Source organism: Cupressus sempervirens, chromosome 9 (genome assembly GCF_028749045.1).
Source record: "Cupressus sempervirens isolate cs-2001-9-10 chromosome 9, ASM2874904v1, whole genome shotgun sequence".
Classification (NCBI taxonomy): Eukaryota; Viridiplantae; Streptophyta; class Pinopsida; order Cupressales; family Cupressaceae; genus Cupressus; species Cupressus sempervirens.
The window spans coordinates 451273270-451290744 of NC_143126.1; the positions used below are offsets into that span (position 1 = coordinate 451273270).

A 17475-nucleotide genomic window follows, 5' to 3' on the forward strand; every position below is an offset into this window, starting at 1 on the left:
CATTTCATGTTTTATATGTATACTATACAACACTTCTCCTTGCCTTGTCCTCCCCTTGCCGCAGTTCCCTAGTCGTCCCCTCGCCATCTCGAAAATGAGGCCCATTTTCCCCCCATCCCAAAAACTTGTCTCGGTGTCCCGAGGTACCCTAGTACTGTTGTAAACTACGTGTAAGTGACTATAGTGCAGTTTACGTTATATTTTCATGTTGAGTTACCTTTTAATTTTTTCCTTAAGTGACTATAGTGCACCGTCGAGTCTAATTTGTTGATATGGTTCAATTAAATATAACATGGTCTAATCAATATTCCTATACATCCAACTTCATTCTTGGCCTTACAAACTAAAGCCCATCTTTGCCCACATGCAATCCATCCTTCTAAGCTGCAGTTTGGCCCATTTTGTCCAAATACATATGCTTTCTGGATCATTTCCAGCCTTCATGTGTATTCCATGAGTATCTAATCAATACTTCAAACACCTTGTTTCTCATAGAGTTGTCATTGCCAAACAAAGTCTAATGTCTTCATGGAGCCAATCCTGTCAAATGGTGTATTTAATTTTGGGAATTTCCATGTTGCAGCACAGGATATGTCCGTAGCATCAAAATCCAAAGAGAAGATGAAATACCGATATGATAAGGAGTTGGCTCATACAACTGCATCACTCATTTCCTATGCTCTGGATCAAGTGTCAGATACAAAGATCGAACATGTAGACATGGCTGATTTCTTACAAAGAATCGAAGCTCCTACCAACAAGGAGATGAAACACATCAAAAGTAGTAATATTCAACTAGTGTCCACTTTTCCCATGACTTTTCTAGAACTTGAGTTCATCTTGGGATGTGCTCAATGTTTTAGCCCTAAGACAAAAATAATTAAGAATACGGATGGCAAAGTCATTATCAACTTGGATCCAAATGTTATTGAGAAAATCTTCATAGTACCTTAGAATTCAGAATGCGTAGATTTGTCTAAAGAGATGTCTCTACAATTGTGGAATCAGATGTAATTGGTTTATCATAGGCACACAAATGATCATTGGTTGGATTAAAAGAGATCCAAGTTCTCTAGATGGCCCAAAATAATACACAGATTTGAGCTCAAACCAAAAGTTATTGATTTAATAACTCTCCTTAGCAAAGTCTGTGACCTCAAGGAATCAGGTGATTTTGAAGCCTGGATGTATAAGTTTATCCTTCAAATCTTTGATAACAAGGAACCCATCTACTGAGGAGAGCTTATGAGCACAATACTATGTGAACAATTGGTTCATGTAGGAACATCAACACTGTTCTACATGAATTCGTACTTGGTCTACATTGCTGTGGCCATGGGAATGTTCTCAGGACTTTCCACCAAGGGAGATCGGACTCTAGTTCCCATCTAGAACTATTGACCATATGTAACATCTGGTTTTCCCGGGTCTAATTTATTATTCAACATACTCAAGGAATACCGTTACTACTTCGTTTCATAGGAAAGCAGTTACATCATTCATGTTCATGTGAATATGATTTACCGTTAAAATCAGTTAGACAAATTTTCTTAACTAGAAACTTGAAATACCATTAAATGAAATTACTTCAGAAATTGAAATCACATACCTCGGAAAACTGAGTTCGAATCAAACTAGGGATACTTCTGCAACCACCCGGGTTAGTCCACAAATACATTATAACAATTTCACAAGTCGACTATCATCTAAAAATTGCTATCTCAAAAATCATATGATGATTACAACTAAATACCACTATAATTTAAATTAGGGCATCACAAATCACTGTACTAATTAGGGCATCAATTACCATCGGTTCATTTAGGGCTCTTGATACCGCTTTACCACTTAGGGCTTCCGTGACCACGGATTCATTTTAGGGCTTCTGCAACGACGGATTCAACTAGGGCTTCGATACCACGGATCCAATTAGGGCTTCCAATACCACTATATCATTTAAGGTTCCAGTTGTCTTACAATCAATTACGGCTTCGGATTTCTTTTCCGTCTAATTACTTATCTGTGACAGTAACTCAAGATTAGGAATATATTTATATTCGATATTCATATAAATGTAAACAAATCACAATTCTATCCAGGTGTAAAATAATGATAACGATGATTTTAACACAATTCAATCTTACCTCCTCATAAATAAAATGATAGTACCTGTTTCCAATAATCATAGGAATGCATAGCTTATCTCTGTTTGATGCATATCCGACATCTCGAGAGAGGTGAAACATTGTCAAGGGCTTTACCACCCAACCTTGGACCACAACTTATCCTCACACGATCTCTGAAGAGAAAGGCCCTCCCTACCTGGAATTGACAAGGTCATCTTGCCATACATTGGGCTTCCTGATAATTTAACTCACCTCACGACTTGGCAGCAGGAGATCACCATAACAGGAATATGCATTAGCTATTAAGTAATTCATATTAAATGATAAATATTGAAATGTCATAATTGATACTGATTCATACTATTAAGGATTCCTATTCTCTTACCTCATCACCCATCTTCTTGGCTATACAGCTGGGTGAGTTCTAGGTATTTGGAATTCTTAGAGCAAATGGCTCCATTAATTGTTCAAGAAGATTTCATACCACCATCATTTCACATTTTATGATTATGTTCTTTAAAGATTTCAAGATTGACAACATTCTTCCAGAGTGTAACATGCATAAGCTATAGAAATGTTTTAATGTATTATATTTTTATTTTTATTTATTTTTACATCTTCTTCACCACTTTCTAGCATCTTTTCCTGGTGAATTCCTTGATGTTCTGGTTTCAATTTCTCATTCTTAGTTAAATATATTTCAGGATGCATCTGATATTAAATTGGTTTGATATACTTCCTTAACATGAATCCAAAGATAATTCAAGTAACTCTGCTCATTCGGACATATATATATATATATAAGAAAGAACAAAAAAAACAGACTTTATAATTTGAATGTCATATCAAATTTGGATGTATTCGGGTTTAAACACTTTTAATCTGAGTTTACAGCGTGGTTTCTCAAATGAATAAAACAAAATACAAATGGTGTAAACACATTTATGCCTTCCTAACATCCTTAACCTTGCAAATTAGCTGTCAGATTTTAGTGACATGGAAATGTTTTCAAAATGTTCTTTCTACGGTTATTATAAACATGAAAAGCTATAAGCTAAGAACCAGCGGACTTGAGCCATACAAATAATCATCAATAAGGCTTAAAATCATCACTGCCATTATCACTAGATAAAACGTCAGACAGTGCCTGAAAAACAATAGAAAAGTGCGGAACTAATTTGTTACCACTTTCAAGCAAACTGAGATGGATGTCGCTTCACCCAGCATTGGCAATCAACGCAAGACTTCAGAGGACAGTATTACACAGCCTATACCTTCAAGACCAAGTGGATTGTGGTGTCTTTAGGGTATTATCTTCTCTTTGGTGCGCCCATCTCCTGTAGTAATGGCGATAAAATCTGCTGAAGAACTGAATGTAGTGAAGACATCTTTCCAGTTTTGAAGAGGCATTTCCGCTCAATTTCTCCGTTCATAAAACAAAGTAAATACTGTAATTTGTTTTTACTTGGAATGAGAAACTAATCAGTAAGAAGATCACTCAGATTTACATGAAGGTTACAGGAGAAAAGTATGGTTGCCGTAGGAGAAAAAATCCATGCTGGCAGTCAAATAAGGAACTATTAAAAAAAAAAGTCTGACTCCACGTCTTCCTACAGTTAAAGAAAGATCCGAGTTTCTTTGGTTTCCCTCGGTTACCAAAAGGTTTATAAACTATTTGAATCCAAGATGACCAAAGTTATTAAATTGACTACGAAAAGAGAAGGGAATAACATAAATGTTGAATATCTGGAACTATTACGGGAGTCTATAAATAAGCCAAAAGTCTAAATGAATTTAAAAACGTAAATATTATTAAACATGCCAAACAATAATCGGTTGAAAGTAAGAATAATAAAGAAGATAATAGAATTAGAAAATTAAAATTCGAAGATTATAATAATATAATTATTATAATCCAAACATTATTATAAAATACAATTTTTAAATTATTAAATGATAATGGTGCCAAATCATTGTTATATTTAAATGAACATTTATAAACAATTATTAAAAATACTACGACAAAAGATAATTTAAAATCCTTTAAGATATGTTTTTATTAATAATTTAATTATTTTAATTAAATTATTTACTAAATAACTCAATTATTAGAATTAAACTATTTATTAAAATAACTCATGCGATTCCACAGATGTATTTTGTTCCAAGTCGCCAGGTCCTCTATCTGTCTGCCCAGTGATGGTGACGCCCTGCCTAATTCTTTTCTGACAATGCTTCCACCCCTTCGGCATGCTCCCTGCAAGAATTTTCTCTGTAATTAAATTATAAATTATATAATCATAAATAATCATAATAATTAACCTTTCATCTTAATTCCTTGAATTCGCGATTAACGATCAACTAACATGTCATCTTCACTTGAAATCATAACGACTAACTATCTTATCATTTCGCCAGATTATATCAAATTAAATTGCCAACTGACTTCATGTGAACCTCAACGCCTATATTTCAAGCTAGGTCAAAAATTGGGATGTAACACCATATTACATTAACACAGAGAAAGTATCATTTCAGGAGGGTGCAAGATGCATTCTTTGGACATTTTAAGTGTCAGTTTGACAAAGAGTTGGTAATTAAAAGAGTTTCAGATGAAGCTTGGGAGAGGGTAAATCTGCTCGGCTACATTTTCTTGCAATTTCCAACTTTCACCTATTTGAGAGTTGGTTATTTTCAAGGAGAACCTTATACCTTACCAAGATATCCTATTGATAGGATTATTTGATGGAATTGGCCAGATAGCTCATGGACGTGCAATCATACCAACACAGTCAACACAAGCTAGGATTTGGCATTACCACTGCCAAACCCCTCGTAATTGGTCAATATACACTCAATTTAGTGTATAAAGCGAAAGCTATGGAAGCAAAACTTCAGGTTATTACCTTGAAGAAATTCAAAGCTAGGTTCGACTTTGACTATTGAGGGATGCATTCAAAGATCAAAAGAGCATTCACCCATGTTCATCGCATGGAAAATGTGTGGATTGACTTGCGCACAGAGGTAGACATCATGAAAATGGACTACTGTAGGCTCACAATATAGTAAATCAATGACCTCAACATGGTTGAGATTCTGCTAGGCTTTTGGATTGAAGATGATGTCATGAACCTAGATCCAGAGTATCACAAAGCCCAGCTTGACAAGCTTTGACCTTTCCCTATCCAGTGGCAACAAAAGGAAGACAATTCTATCTTTGATAGATTCCAATCTATCTTAGTGAATACTGACAAGTGGCTGAAAATCAATGGCCTCAAGAGAGTACATCCGAAACTTGGGTTAGATAGCAATCATTTTGCACCTATTGGGAGAAATCTCAGGTAGAAATCACAAAGAAGGATGGTTCATCCTCTTTAAGACTAGTTAAAACTCTCAAGTTTAAACTCAAAGGAGGAAAGGGATCAAAATCACTTATAGATTCTTCTCAAGCGCTCAAGCAAGCTCAAGGATCGGAGGAAGAATCAAAGGAAGAACTTGATGAAGAAGATGGACAAGAAGAGGGAGAGATAGTGATCATATCTCCCCCACGACCACCAAATAACCAAGATCCATCTACTTAGGAAAGAGCTTTCTTGGATGTCGTAGACAACGATGTGGATTCATTCTCCACTATTTTCACGCCTATCATTTCGGTTTTGGAAGTGAACATGTCTTCACTCCCCATCTCTTCAGCAACTCCTCCTTTCCTCACAACAGAGCAATGTGAGAACTTGGGAAATGTATTTGATGATTTTCCAACTCTCACAGAAGGTCAAGTCTCCCAACTTGATACCTCGGTCGTAGGGTTTGAGATGTTCATGATAGAGTTGTCTCAAATGACGCCCATGGTTCCAGCCATGCAAACTAAAGCACACATGGTGACAACGAAAAATACAATTAGGATCAATGTTTGTATAGCCACTATTCCAGTTTTAGTAGATGAAGGTTTTAGTCTACCAGCATGGTTGGGAAAAATCACCATGAAAAGAAGAAAGGTCGCAGTACCCCCAAATTATCTCCTTGTCTGGAAGAGTAAATCTAAATCTTTAAAAGCTAAGGTTGTTTCAAGAGTCGTTGTTGGTTTTGAAAAGACTAGATATGCTGAGATTGCAGAGCCTTTGGTAGACAAACCGAGGAGCTTAATCGGTCAGATCACAAGTTCACCAAAATTGAACTTGGTAAACAACCACGACTGGGGTGTTTGCAAGATGCTCAAGATGCACTCCCCAATTTGTCAAAAAGAAATCATGAGCTTTGGGAAAATAAGAATCAACTGAAGCAGGAGGTTACACGTCTTCATGAGGTCATCCGCCAATAATCCTCACAGACCGCTATCGTCACATCTCAGACAATCCAGATAAATTAGAAAGCTGAGGCAGCAAGGGCTTGGTTTGAAGAAGTTATCTTAGAAGGAGTTCAATCCATCAAAGATGCGGTTAAAGTTCTTGAAAGTATCAGAGGTGTTGGGGAGATATTCATGACATGATTGCTTCCAATAATCAAGAAACCAATACCTTGAAAGAAATTTTAGGTATTTAGGATCAAATGGCAGATGTTGATCTGGGTGTCTTTATTTCATGCAACGTCATTCCATCCTCTGACATGTTCTACAAATATTAGGGACTCCTAGGTCATAAGGAGCAAGTACTGGGACAACTTTTGACAAAGTTACAGGGAACCTTGGAAGACTCTTAAGCAATGGAAATGGAGATCATGAACGATTTGGAGTAGATGGGATGCAAGGTCTTTACTGAAGACGATAACTTGTTCACTGAAGAAGAAATGACCTCACTGTACACCGACATAGCCAATGCTGATTTTGATTATGAAGAATTTGGATCACATATGATGAATAGGTTCGATACATACAAGTATGTGGCAAAACACTTGTGCGAATTTCTTGCAGAGAATTACAAAATTGTAAAATCAACACGTGCAAATGCAGTCAGAACTGAGGCCATTTCAAAAACGATGGAGATCCCAAATCGTCCTGTGGTTCATGATTGTATTGCCAAATACAAGGCTATCCTTGACTATCTCAAGGATTGATTGAACTTGCATGCAATTCGATTGCATGTCCTCATGACATGTAATCCAATAATTCTTCTTAGTTTTACCGGATCAAAGTGTTTAAGTTGCTCCCACTTTTTCCTCCTTTTTCTCACTTCATTTCCTATATAAGAAGTTGTAACATCCGGTTTTCCCGGGTCTAAATTAACATCTAACATACTCAAAGAATATAGTTATTACTTCGTTTCATAGGAAGACAGTTATATCATTCATGTTCATGTGAATAAGATTTACTGTTAAAATCAGTTAGACAAAATTTCTTAACTAAAAACTTGAAATACCATCAAATGAAATTACTATAGAAATTGAAAACTACATACCTTGGAAAACTAAGATCGAAATCAAACTAGGGATGCTTCTGCAACCACCTGGGTTAGTCCACAAATACACCATAACAATTACACATGACGACTATCATCTAAAAACCACTATATCAAAATCAAATGATGATCACAATTAAATACCACTATATTTTAAATTAGGGCATCACATACCACTGTAATAATTAGGGCATCAATTACCATTGGTTCATTTAGGGCTTCTGATACCACTGATTCAAATAGGGCTTTCGCTACCACGGATTCAATTAGGGCTTCTGATACCACTGATTCAAATAGGGCTTCGACTACCACGGATTCATTTAGGGCTTCTGATACCACTGATTCAAATAGGGCTTCCGCTACCACGGATTCAATCAGGGCTTCTGATACCACTTATTCAAATAGGGCTTTTGCTACCACGGATTCAATGAGGGCTTCTGATACCGCCGTATCAGTTAGGGTTCCCGCTATCACTCAATCAATTAGGACTTCAGATTCCTTTCCTTCTGATTACTTAACTGTGGCAGTAACTCATGATTAGAAAATATACTTATATTCGTTATTCATATAATTGAAAAACAATTCATAAACCTATTTCTTGCATCTAGGTGTAATATAATGGTAACAATGAAATAACTCAATTTAATCTTACCTCCTAAATAAATGTGATAATACCTATTTCTGATAAATAATTGAATGCATAGTTATCTCTGTTTGACGCATGACTGACATCTTGGGGAGAGGTGAAACATTGTCAGGGGCTTAACCACCCAACCTCGGACCACAACTTATCCACACACGATCTCTAATGAGAAAGGCCCTCCCTACCTGGAATAGACAGGGGACATCTTGCCATCCGCTGGGCTTCTTGGTAATTAACTCACCATACGACTTGGCAGTAGGAGATCACAATAACAGGAATATGCATGAGCTATTATTTTATTCATATTAAAAATGATGAAAGTTGTTCGGTCATATTTGATATTGATTCATATTATTGATGATTCCTTTCTTTCCCCTCATCACCCCATCTCCTTGGTTTCACAACCAGGTGAGTCCCAGGTGTAGGAATTCTCAGAGTAGATGGCTCTGTTAATTATTCAAGAAGATTACATACATCCATCATTTCACGTTCTGTGATTACATAATTATGTTCTTTAAAGATTTCAAATTTGAATATTAAATTAATCATAACTGATTTCCCTTTAACTCCACCTCTTCACCATTGATGGCATTCTTGCCAGTGAATTCCTCGATGTCAATATGTTTTAATTCATGCTTGGTAATATGTTTAAGCTTTGCAACATTTGGGTACCTTCCAATATACATGATTATCTCTGTTCCAAGGGCTGATTTATTGATGAGATCTCAGAGTATTATTGTTAAGTTGAAAAGAAATTATACATAATTCATATATCAACAGATGGCATAAAAGATTAATCTTAACACTTCGGTCTTAACCATCTAAGAAGATTAATTTGTTTTAGATAGAGGAAGAAAAACTAAAAAGTATTAGTTGGATTATGCATGAGATTAAATAATGATTTACTGATCAATCGGAGTCTCAATATTCCGTATTTAGGTTCTTTGATTTATCATTGTAAAATAAGAATACGACTTTCAAATTTGACTATACTCTCCATCATAGTTGGAAAACTCGCCAAATGCAAAAACTCGCCAAGCCCCCCAAAAGTTTAATCGGGAAAAACTCGGCGATTTAAAAAAAAAACTCGGGAAAAACTCGGGAACCTAAAAAACCGCTGATATTTAATTAAAAATACATTTATTTTGCAAAATTTAATGAGAAGATGCATCTAATAAGTTAATTAAAGACAATACAAAAGAAAGAAACAAAGTTTAGATATATATAAATGCATAATGCGTACAAAATTGCATTCTCATGCAGAATGCTCATGGTAGGAAGCAAAATAGTAAATTACTAAATAGTTTCAATCTGTCAAACTAGAAGTAAATACTAAAAGTCTAAATACATCAATACAATGTGACAATGCCAATCACATCTTCCTCTTTCCACTTGCACTAGCAGGAAAGCGAGGGGGTCTAGTCCTAGAAGAAGTGCCCCGCACTGGGATAGGGCGTGAGCTGCGTGACTGTGAACTCTGTGGCTGTGCCCCCTCGCTCGACGTCCCTACTGACTGGCTCGGCGTCTTAGAAGAGGATGCATCTCCACCTAATGGTAATGTCTGATCCTCGCCTGAATCATCATTATCCTCGTCCTCATCCTCAATGTCATCCATAGTGAACTGAAAATCAGTGTCAACCTCCCCCTCCATGGCCTGCCTCTCCAAATCAGCGATCTCATCTGGTGTAAAAAATGGACTTGGCTCCTGTGCTGTCCAATCAGAATAAGGATCTATCTCATCTAGATCAAGCGGACCAGGTAGTTCTAAGAGCTGTGACTTTTTTATGCGCAACTTAAGATTATAGTGCACATAAACAAGGTCATTAAGCCGTTTTTGAGTCATTTTGTTTCTTTTCTTTGTATGGATGGACTCAAATAAGCTCCAATTGCGCTCACAATGGAATGAGCTACAAGGTTGGGATAGGACTCTGAGAGCAAATTTCTTTAAATTGGGGGTATTGCCACCCCAACTTGCCCACCAAGCATCTGCAAAACAAAATTTAAAAAGTTATAAAGCAATAAAAAACAAAATCAGAAGCACAACTTATCAATTAGCAAAAGTTTTAAAGTTTGACGCTTTACTTGGTGCTTGAGTAGATCTTGCTCTCTTTGCTAGCATAGAAGAGAACAAAGGACCCCTTGATTCCACATAGATTTGTTGTTCGGTCACAATAAGGTCTCTCTCCTCTTCACTTGATATCATTCTCTCAATGCATTTAGAGAGACCTTCCATGACCTCTCCATTAGGATCTGAGTAGGAATCATCAGCCCTAAAACAAATAGAAAATGATATCAAGTCTTACTACACAACCTTAAAAAGTAAAGTAAAATAAAGACTTATTAAAATCCCAACTTCAAGGACAATCAATTATAATAGTACCTGAATTTGGGATTGAGGAAGTAGCCTGCTGCATGAATAGGTTTGTGGAGCATATTGTTCCACCTCCTATCAATTATTTCCCAAATGGGGTCAAATCTGAGACTGTCCCCGTGATAGTAACTTCTAACAGCCTCTTTCGCCCTATCCATGGCCTCATAAAGACCTCCCATTGGGGATTGCTGCCCATCACATGTGCGCAAGACTAGAACCAGGGGCAGAGACATCTACATTTGAAATTTGAAAAATACAAATTAGTTAATAACATAGTAAGTTATGAATTGAAAATGAAACTTGAATAAACTAAAAATATAATGAAGTTACCTCCACAATCTCCTTAGCCTTTGCAAAAAAGCTATCATCAAAGACTATTCGTGCCACAACTTCTCCTTCGGGCTTCTTTGAGTAAGGTGAAGCAACTCAATCAGCACACACAAACATTTGCTTCAAAGCCAATATGTGGTCAAGAATACTTTGCAACGTCAAGAAGACCGTTGCAAACCTTGTCATAGCAGGTCTCATCAAATCTTTGCCTTTAGTGGCTTTTCTCATCAAACTGAGAACCCATGGGTGATTATAGATATATTTCGTGACTCGCCTAGCATCTTCCACAACTGGACTCACCCAATCAAGTTTTCCTATGTCTTCCAAAAGAAGGTCAAGGACATGTGCTTCACAAGGTGACCAAAAAAGTGTGGGATGCCTCTCTTGGAGGATTCTACCTAAAAGATTAGCAAAAAATCAATAATCAGTAACAAACTTTCCATATTTAGTATTTACAAATTACATCAAATCTAAATTGAATAATACCATAGCATTACATTCATGATTCATATTGATTCAAATATAAAAAATTAAATCTACCTGCTGCCACATATGCTGCTGCATTATCTGTGATTATTTGCACCACATTCTCTATTCCCACCTCCATGACAACATTCTCCAACATTAAAGCCAATGTGGCTGCATTTTTCACTTTGTTGGAGGCATCGACAGATTTCCAAAACACCACATCATCTTTGCAAGCAATCAAGAAGTTAATAATGGTTCTACTTCTTCCATCTGTCCACCCATCAGATAAAATGGTGCAGCCATACTTCTTCCACTCTTTCTTTTGGTCTTCTATCAACAATCTTGCCCTACCAACCGCTTTGTCAAGCAACCTACAAAATTTAAGTGTAATATTAAATAAAGTGTAAGTGTTAGTAAAAAATTAGGAAATAAGTTATAACAATTAAGATTTAAAATATAACAATGAACTAAAGTGAATCTCAATTATTTACAATCACTAAATAGTAAAATACTAACCTTCCACTCATATCCTTGCGATTAGGCGGCTTGTACCCTTTGCCTGATATTGTCATTGCATTCACCATATTGACCCAATAGGGACTATCAGCGGCATTCATTGAGATATTGTTGAAAAACCAAAAATCAGCTGCTGCAATATCAGTTTGCTCATGCACCTCCTTAAACCATGCAGTGCCCTCTAATGATGGCTGTGCTCTAGGTGTGTTCCTGGGCACAAAATAACCACCTATCCCTGATGGGGATCCGGATGGTGATGAAGAAGTAGGAGATGTAGAAGAAGTGGAACCGGTAAAAGAGAAATTTTGTTTGCGGATCCGTGGGCCACGAAGAGATCCTGGTATGTTCTCAAGTGCTTCTTCTTCCTCTTGCATATCAAAAGGAGCTCCTTCAGATTCAGCTATGGCTGCCCTCATAGATAATTTTGCCCTCTCCCTATTCAATTTTTTCTCTTCAGCAGCTGCAAGTAGGGCATGGATGAATCTTTTTTCTTCATCAGTTACCTTGAGACAAGGATTTGAGTCATGTTTCTTTATGCCTGCAAGGTGGTATTTGAGGCGGTTTATGCCTCCAAAAATAATTCTCTCACAGGGAATGCATATCACCTTCCCAATATCATTTGGACTTGGAGCTTCATAGGCATACCGCCATGCCTTATCTCTTGCATTTTTAGGGCGAGTGCCTATATATCCAGATGGGCATGGTGTTTGTGGCCACTCTTCTTGCGGGTTTGTCATGTTTTCTTAATGCTTGTCCGCTGCCCTACACATAAATAATTAAATTTATAGAAAAACGAATAAACAAAGTTAGAACTTAGAGTTAGAACTTAGAAGCTAGAAGTTTAGAACAACTAGCCACTAGTGTTTCAACTTTCAAATGATTTGAAATCATTTACAAACAACAACAAAAACAATAAAAGCTTTGCTTAAAACTATAAAAAGTTTTCAAACAATGATAAGATGAACATAACTGGAAAGAAATTTCTCTTCTAAATTCGGTTAGAATCCTCCAAAATCCACTCCAATCTGTCTTTAATCACTTGCACTCAGCTAAAACCTTCTTTGCTCCACACAAATGAAAGAAACAATGCAAAAAACAATGCATTTTGACCTATTTAGGCGTCTGGCTGCGGGTTCCCTGCACCGTGAGTTTTTTTACATAGCTCGCCGAGTTTTTGACTAAAACTCGCCGATTACTCGGCGAGTTTTTGGACTCACGCCGAGTTTTTTGGCAGGCGAGTTTTTGGGCAATTTACTCGCCGTCCCAAAATACTCGGCGAGTTTTAAAAACTCGCCGAGTAACCGGCGAGTCTTCCATCTATGCTCTCCATTACTCATCCGGCTTGATAACCTGTATAGCTTTCAAGGTTTTTGGAATGGCAAAAGCAAATTCTATATGACTGATAGTTTTTTTAGATTGGGAGTATATCAAAATAAAAAGCCGACTAAAAATAAAATAAGATATACATAACCTGATTCCCAATTCAGATTTCTCTCTCTCCGCCAATTGGTGTACTTGATTCCTTGCCAAGTAAAACTTGATACGGCTCTGGTATGTGCAAAATGGAATGCAATGGCTCGGTTGGAAAAACGTGAGTCACGGCTTAGTATGATTGCCACGGCTTAAAAGAAAAACATATCAATCCAGGAGAGAAAGAAGTTGCTCGGCTTAAGATGAGAACGTTTTAGATTAAGAAAAGAAGAGAAATTCAAAAAAGTGTAAAGAATGGAATAATAATTAGTCCGGCTCCTCTCATGGCTTCCTTTAAAAGAAGACCAAACATGACTCCTAGGCTCCTTACGGTTACAAGAAGATTAATTGCCCATTCGAATGCATCACAAATATAAAAATATATGAAAAAGAAACAAGGAGGAAAAAGAATAAAGAGTTGAAGAGAAGTTGGAAAGACAATTCGAATTGCCAAATATTAATCGATTAATCATGTCAAATGTTATCATTTAAAAGCAAAGAAATTAATTTGAAAAGAATAAAGTTGGAAGGTTGTAATTCGAATATTATAATAATTCTAATGTTATTATAACTCGAATATTATTAAAATCTTATATGTACTTATAAACATCACTTTATTAAATTATTAAGATATAAAGTTGCCAAATCATTTTTAAAAAAAATGCATGTATATAAATATTTATTAAAATAATATAATGAAAGATAAATTAAAATCCTTTAAGATACGTTTTATATTTTAACTCAATTATTTTAGTCAAATTAATTATTAAAATAACTCATGCGGTTCCACATATGTATCCTGTTTCAAATCTCTAGGTCCTCTACTCGTCTGCCCAGTGATGGTGGTGCCCTGCCTAATCCTTTTCTGGCAATGCTTCCACCCCTTCAACATGCTTCCTACAAGGAATTTTTCCGTAGTTAAATTATAAATTATTTAAATATAATAGTTAACCTTCATCTCAATTCCATGAATTCGTGATTAACAATCAACTAACATGTCATCTTCTCTTGAAATCATAACAACTAACTATCTTACCATTTTGCTAGATTATAACAAATTAAACTGCCAACTGACTTCATGTGAACCTCAACGGCTATTTTTCAAGCTAGGTCAAAAATTGGGATGTAATAGAAGTGCTCCTCTCATTGTAAAAATCATCTTTTATTGTATGCAAGAAATTTCTGATAAAATTGTGCAAGCATAACTTTGATTGTGTAGTACTATTTTGAAGAAAAGTGAATACAAAGAATCAATTGGAGTTGAAACTTTGATTGAGAGCAATTGTGATAGTGCGGATCGGAAGCTTTAACTGTAATTTGTATCTATTATCTTTGATTCATGTTGTTATTGTGTGTTTATAATAGAGCATAGAGAATTAAGTAGGAATCAAAGCCGAAGCTTTGATTGAGAGTGATTGTGGTGATACATAGACTAGAAGCTTTGACTGTAGGTTGTATTGCCATCTTAAATTCATCAAACATAGTTAGAATTCCCTACTTTTGGAAGTCTTTATGGCCCAATGGTAGAGGTTATTCTTATAGAATAGATTAGAACAAGAGTTAAGAGCCAACTAGTATGCTTTCAATCAGCATTTGAGTTGGCGTTCGTTTAATGGTATCACCGTTTCCAACTATTAGATAGAAGTGTAGTTAGAGATTTCATCTTGCCCATTACTTGCTCCACGGGTAAGTGGTTTCTTTCTTGAAAGATGAGAGGAAAGAATATTGGTAACATCCCTTTACAAAATCTCTCTACTTCTTGCTTACCTTGAGTTGATCCAAGGGATGGCGAGAAGGGGGAGCCTTCCCTTTAACGTAGGAGAGACTTTGTTGTTAACATGGATTGTGTCTGCAAATGTAATTATATTGCCATTGTTATCAATATGTTCTAAATGCAGATTTGGATCTTATAAGTATGAGAGGAGGAGAGACATGTCTCCAAGGTTTAAACATCATTAGTTAGTATATTAATAATATAAATAACCATATGTATAATATATGCATTATTATATATGTATAATATAATATATGTAATATATATATTATATATTATATATTTTATAATATATGTATATAAAAGAATATTTATCTAATGATGATTTACCATCAATAGTGAAACTCATGATCATATAAAATTGACTGTAACTACAAACTTGACACTCCCTCTTAGTTAGGAAGGATTGATATAGAACATATTATGTTCTTGAGTATATGAAGAGATATCATCTCAGTATGATATTCGTAGAATGACATATTTAAGGATATCAACATAAATCTATCAACACACACATATGTATTAACATATATTACAGATGGAATTGGTTTCGATTCACAATGAGGCTAAATTTCTTAACACTTGTTTAGCAAAGAGGGAATTGAAGCAAATTCTATAACTTTAATATAAGTTTAAACACCAACTTAAGTGTGGTCTATAATAAATTTATGTTATGGTGTCTGGCAAGATCCGGCCCGAAGAATCATAACAATTTAATTTCATGGTGTCTGGCAAAATCCGACTCGAAGAACCATGATGAGTGGGTATCAAGGTGTCCGGGAAAATTTGGCCCAAAGAACCATGATAACACTCGCTCCAACACATTTTGGTGTTAGGAGATAGGTCTACTATTGATAAGATTGTCACCTACAATAGTTACCTTCTATTCGTTATCATAACTTCCGGCACATCGAGACAACAACTTAATGTAGTCTGTTATGATAACAGCTCCAGCTATTGATAAGATTGTCACCTTTTAATAGCTCCCCTCTAAATATATACATCAATGAAAGATCGTCACCTTTCATGACATAATCACAACAACATCATGTAGTAACTCACATGATACCCACCATGAACCAAGTCAGAGGGTGGACCCATCATAGCTGTTGCTAGAGGGTGGAACAAAGGGTTTTAACCTCATACTTATCTCTCATAGAGGAGAGCACATTATAAAGAATTTCTCTTAGAACTTCTCTTCATAGAGAAGATATCATCCACGAAGGATTGCATCTCAAAATTTCTTTCTCTGACCATCGATCTTGGGAAGTCAGGTCCTCTAGTTACTTCCTCAGAAACTCTCTTCACCCAAGGATGCTTGCTGAACTCACTCTGAATCTAATATCAATTTTTTGATTTTCTGGTGATAATTCATCACTTCCTAATGATATACGTAGGAGTAGGTACATCAACATCATGCAATCACCCACATGTATTTCTAGACTCCCTTTGAGTACCATTCTTCTAAACTCTCGCGTTGCCTTCAAAGAAGTGTCATACTCCCTCTTAATGTAGAAGAATCTCATAATCTCAATCATCAAAGAGGAGAGCCTTATTTTATTCATCTTGATCATTAGGGTCTTTGGAGCTACTATCATTAGGTTGAGTCGGCACAATATCTCGTAGCATGTGTAAAGCATCAACTTTCTTTTCCTATAAGAACATCCTCAAACATAAAGGAAAAGATCAAGGCAAATAACCTTTATAGTATGTATAGAAATTACAAATAAGAGAGAAAAAATAAGAATACTTATCTGCACATGAAGATTCATAATTTTCTTCTTAAATTATTTGACAATGGAACATCTCCCCTCTAAAAGTGGGAATGGAACATTGACTATTATTCCCCCAACAATTTTCCAAATGAGCTAATAATAAAAATGGTTTGATTTTCCACTTATTCTTATATTGTTAAACAATTTTGTATCAAATATGATAACTCCTTTCTAAGTTTTAACTTGCTCTTTTATCCATTGAAAGTCCAAATATTCATTTAACTTAATAGTAGAAGTGAACACAAACTCATCCACAATATGCCAATATCTTGATTGAGTATGATTGTGCCACTTGAATGACTCTACAACTCATACGTCAAGTTTCATTTATCAAAGAGAGACTCGAAGATGGTTCAATTGAAGTCACCACTTTCTTATGATGTATACAAGGGGTAGGCCCATTAAAATCACATAGTTGCATGAATTATAGTCCTCTTGACTATTGCAATTTATCGATCACTGAAGATTCCATCACAACATGGTTTACTCCCTTTGAAATCAATATGATCGAGATCACTGAAGGTTGACGAAACCATATCCTCTATCTGCTCCCTTTTTTTTCAAGGTTGCAGCTGATGAAATGTCAAATTTCCGGCTCCCCCTTAATCTTAA

At 35.8% G+C, this 17475-nt stretch overlaps 3 protein-coding genes across 6 annotated transcripts in view; 1 reads left to right on the forward strand and 2 right to left on the reverse strand.

Moving 5' to 3' along the window:
- LOC149539259 (RNA-directed DNA methylation 4-like) overlaps window positions 1-17475 on the forward strand; it is a 161783-nt gene that overhangs the window by 45715 nt on the left and 98593 nt on the right. The gene's annotated exons all lie outside the window — the stretch shown is intronic.
- LOC149539260 (uncharacterized) lies at window positions 10153-11227 on the reverse strand. 2 transcript variants are annotated; one of them, XM_089799170.1, is made up of 3 exons: window positions 10861-11227; window positions 10540-10741; window positions 10153-10429 (listed from the first exon to the last, which is right to left on the reverse strand). In XM_089799170.1, the coding sequence occupies exons 2-3, from the start codon at window positions 10707-10709 to the stop codon at window positions 10207-10209; spliced, it is 393 nt and encodes a 130-aa protein (XP_089655296.1). In that variant the 5' UTR covers window positions 10710-10741; window positions 10861-11227; the 3' UTR covers window positions 10153-10206. The 2 variants fall into 2 exon arrangements, with proteins under 2 accessions (XP_089655296.1, XP_089655295.1); XM_089799169.1 differs by having other exon boundaries at window positions 10157-10429; window positions 10540-10763.
- LOC149539261 (uncharacterized) lies at window positions 11360-12857 on the reverse strand. The gene is made up of 2 exons (XM_089800265.1): window positions 11845-12857; window positions 11360-11699 (listed from the first exon to the last, which is right to left on the reverse strand). Exons 1-2 carry the CDS (start codon window positions 12579-12581, stop codon window positions 11360-11362), a joined length of 1077 nt encoding a protein of 358 aa, XP_089656391.1. The 5' UTR covers window positions 12582-12857.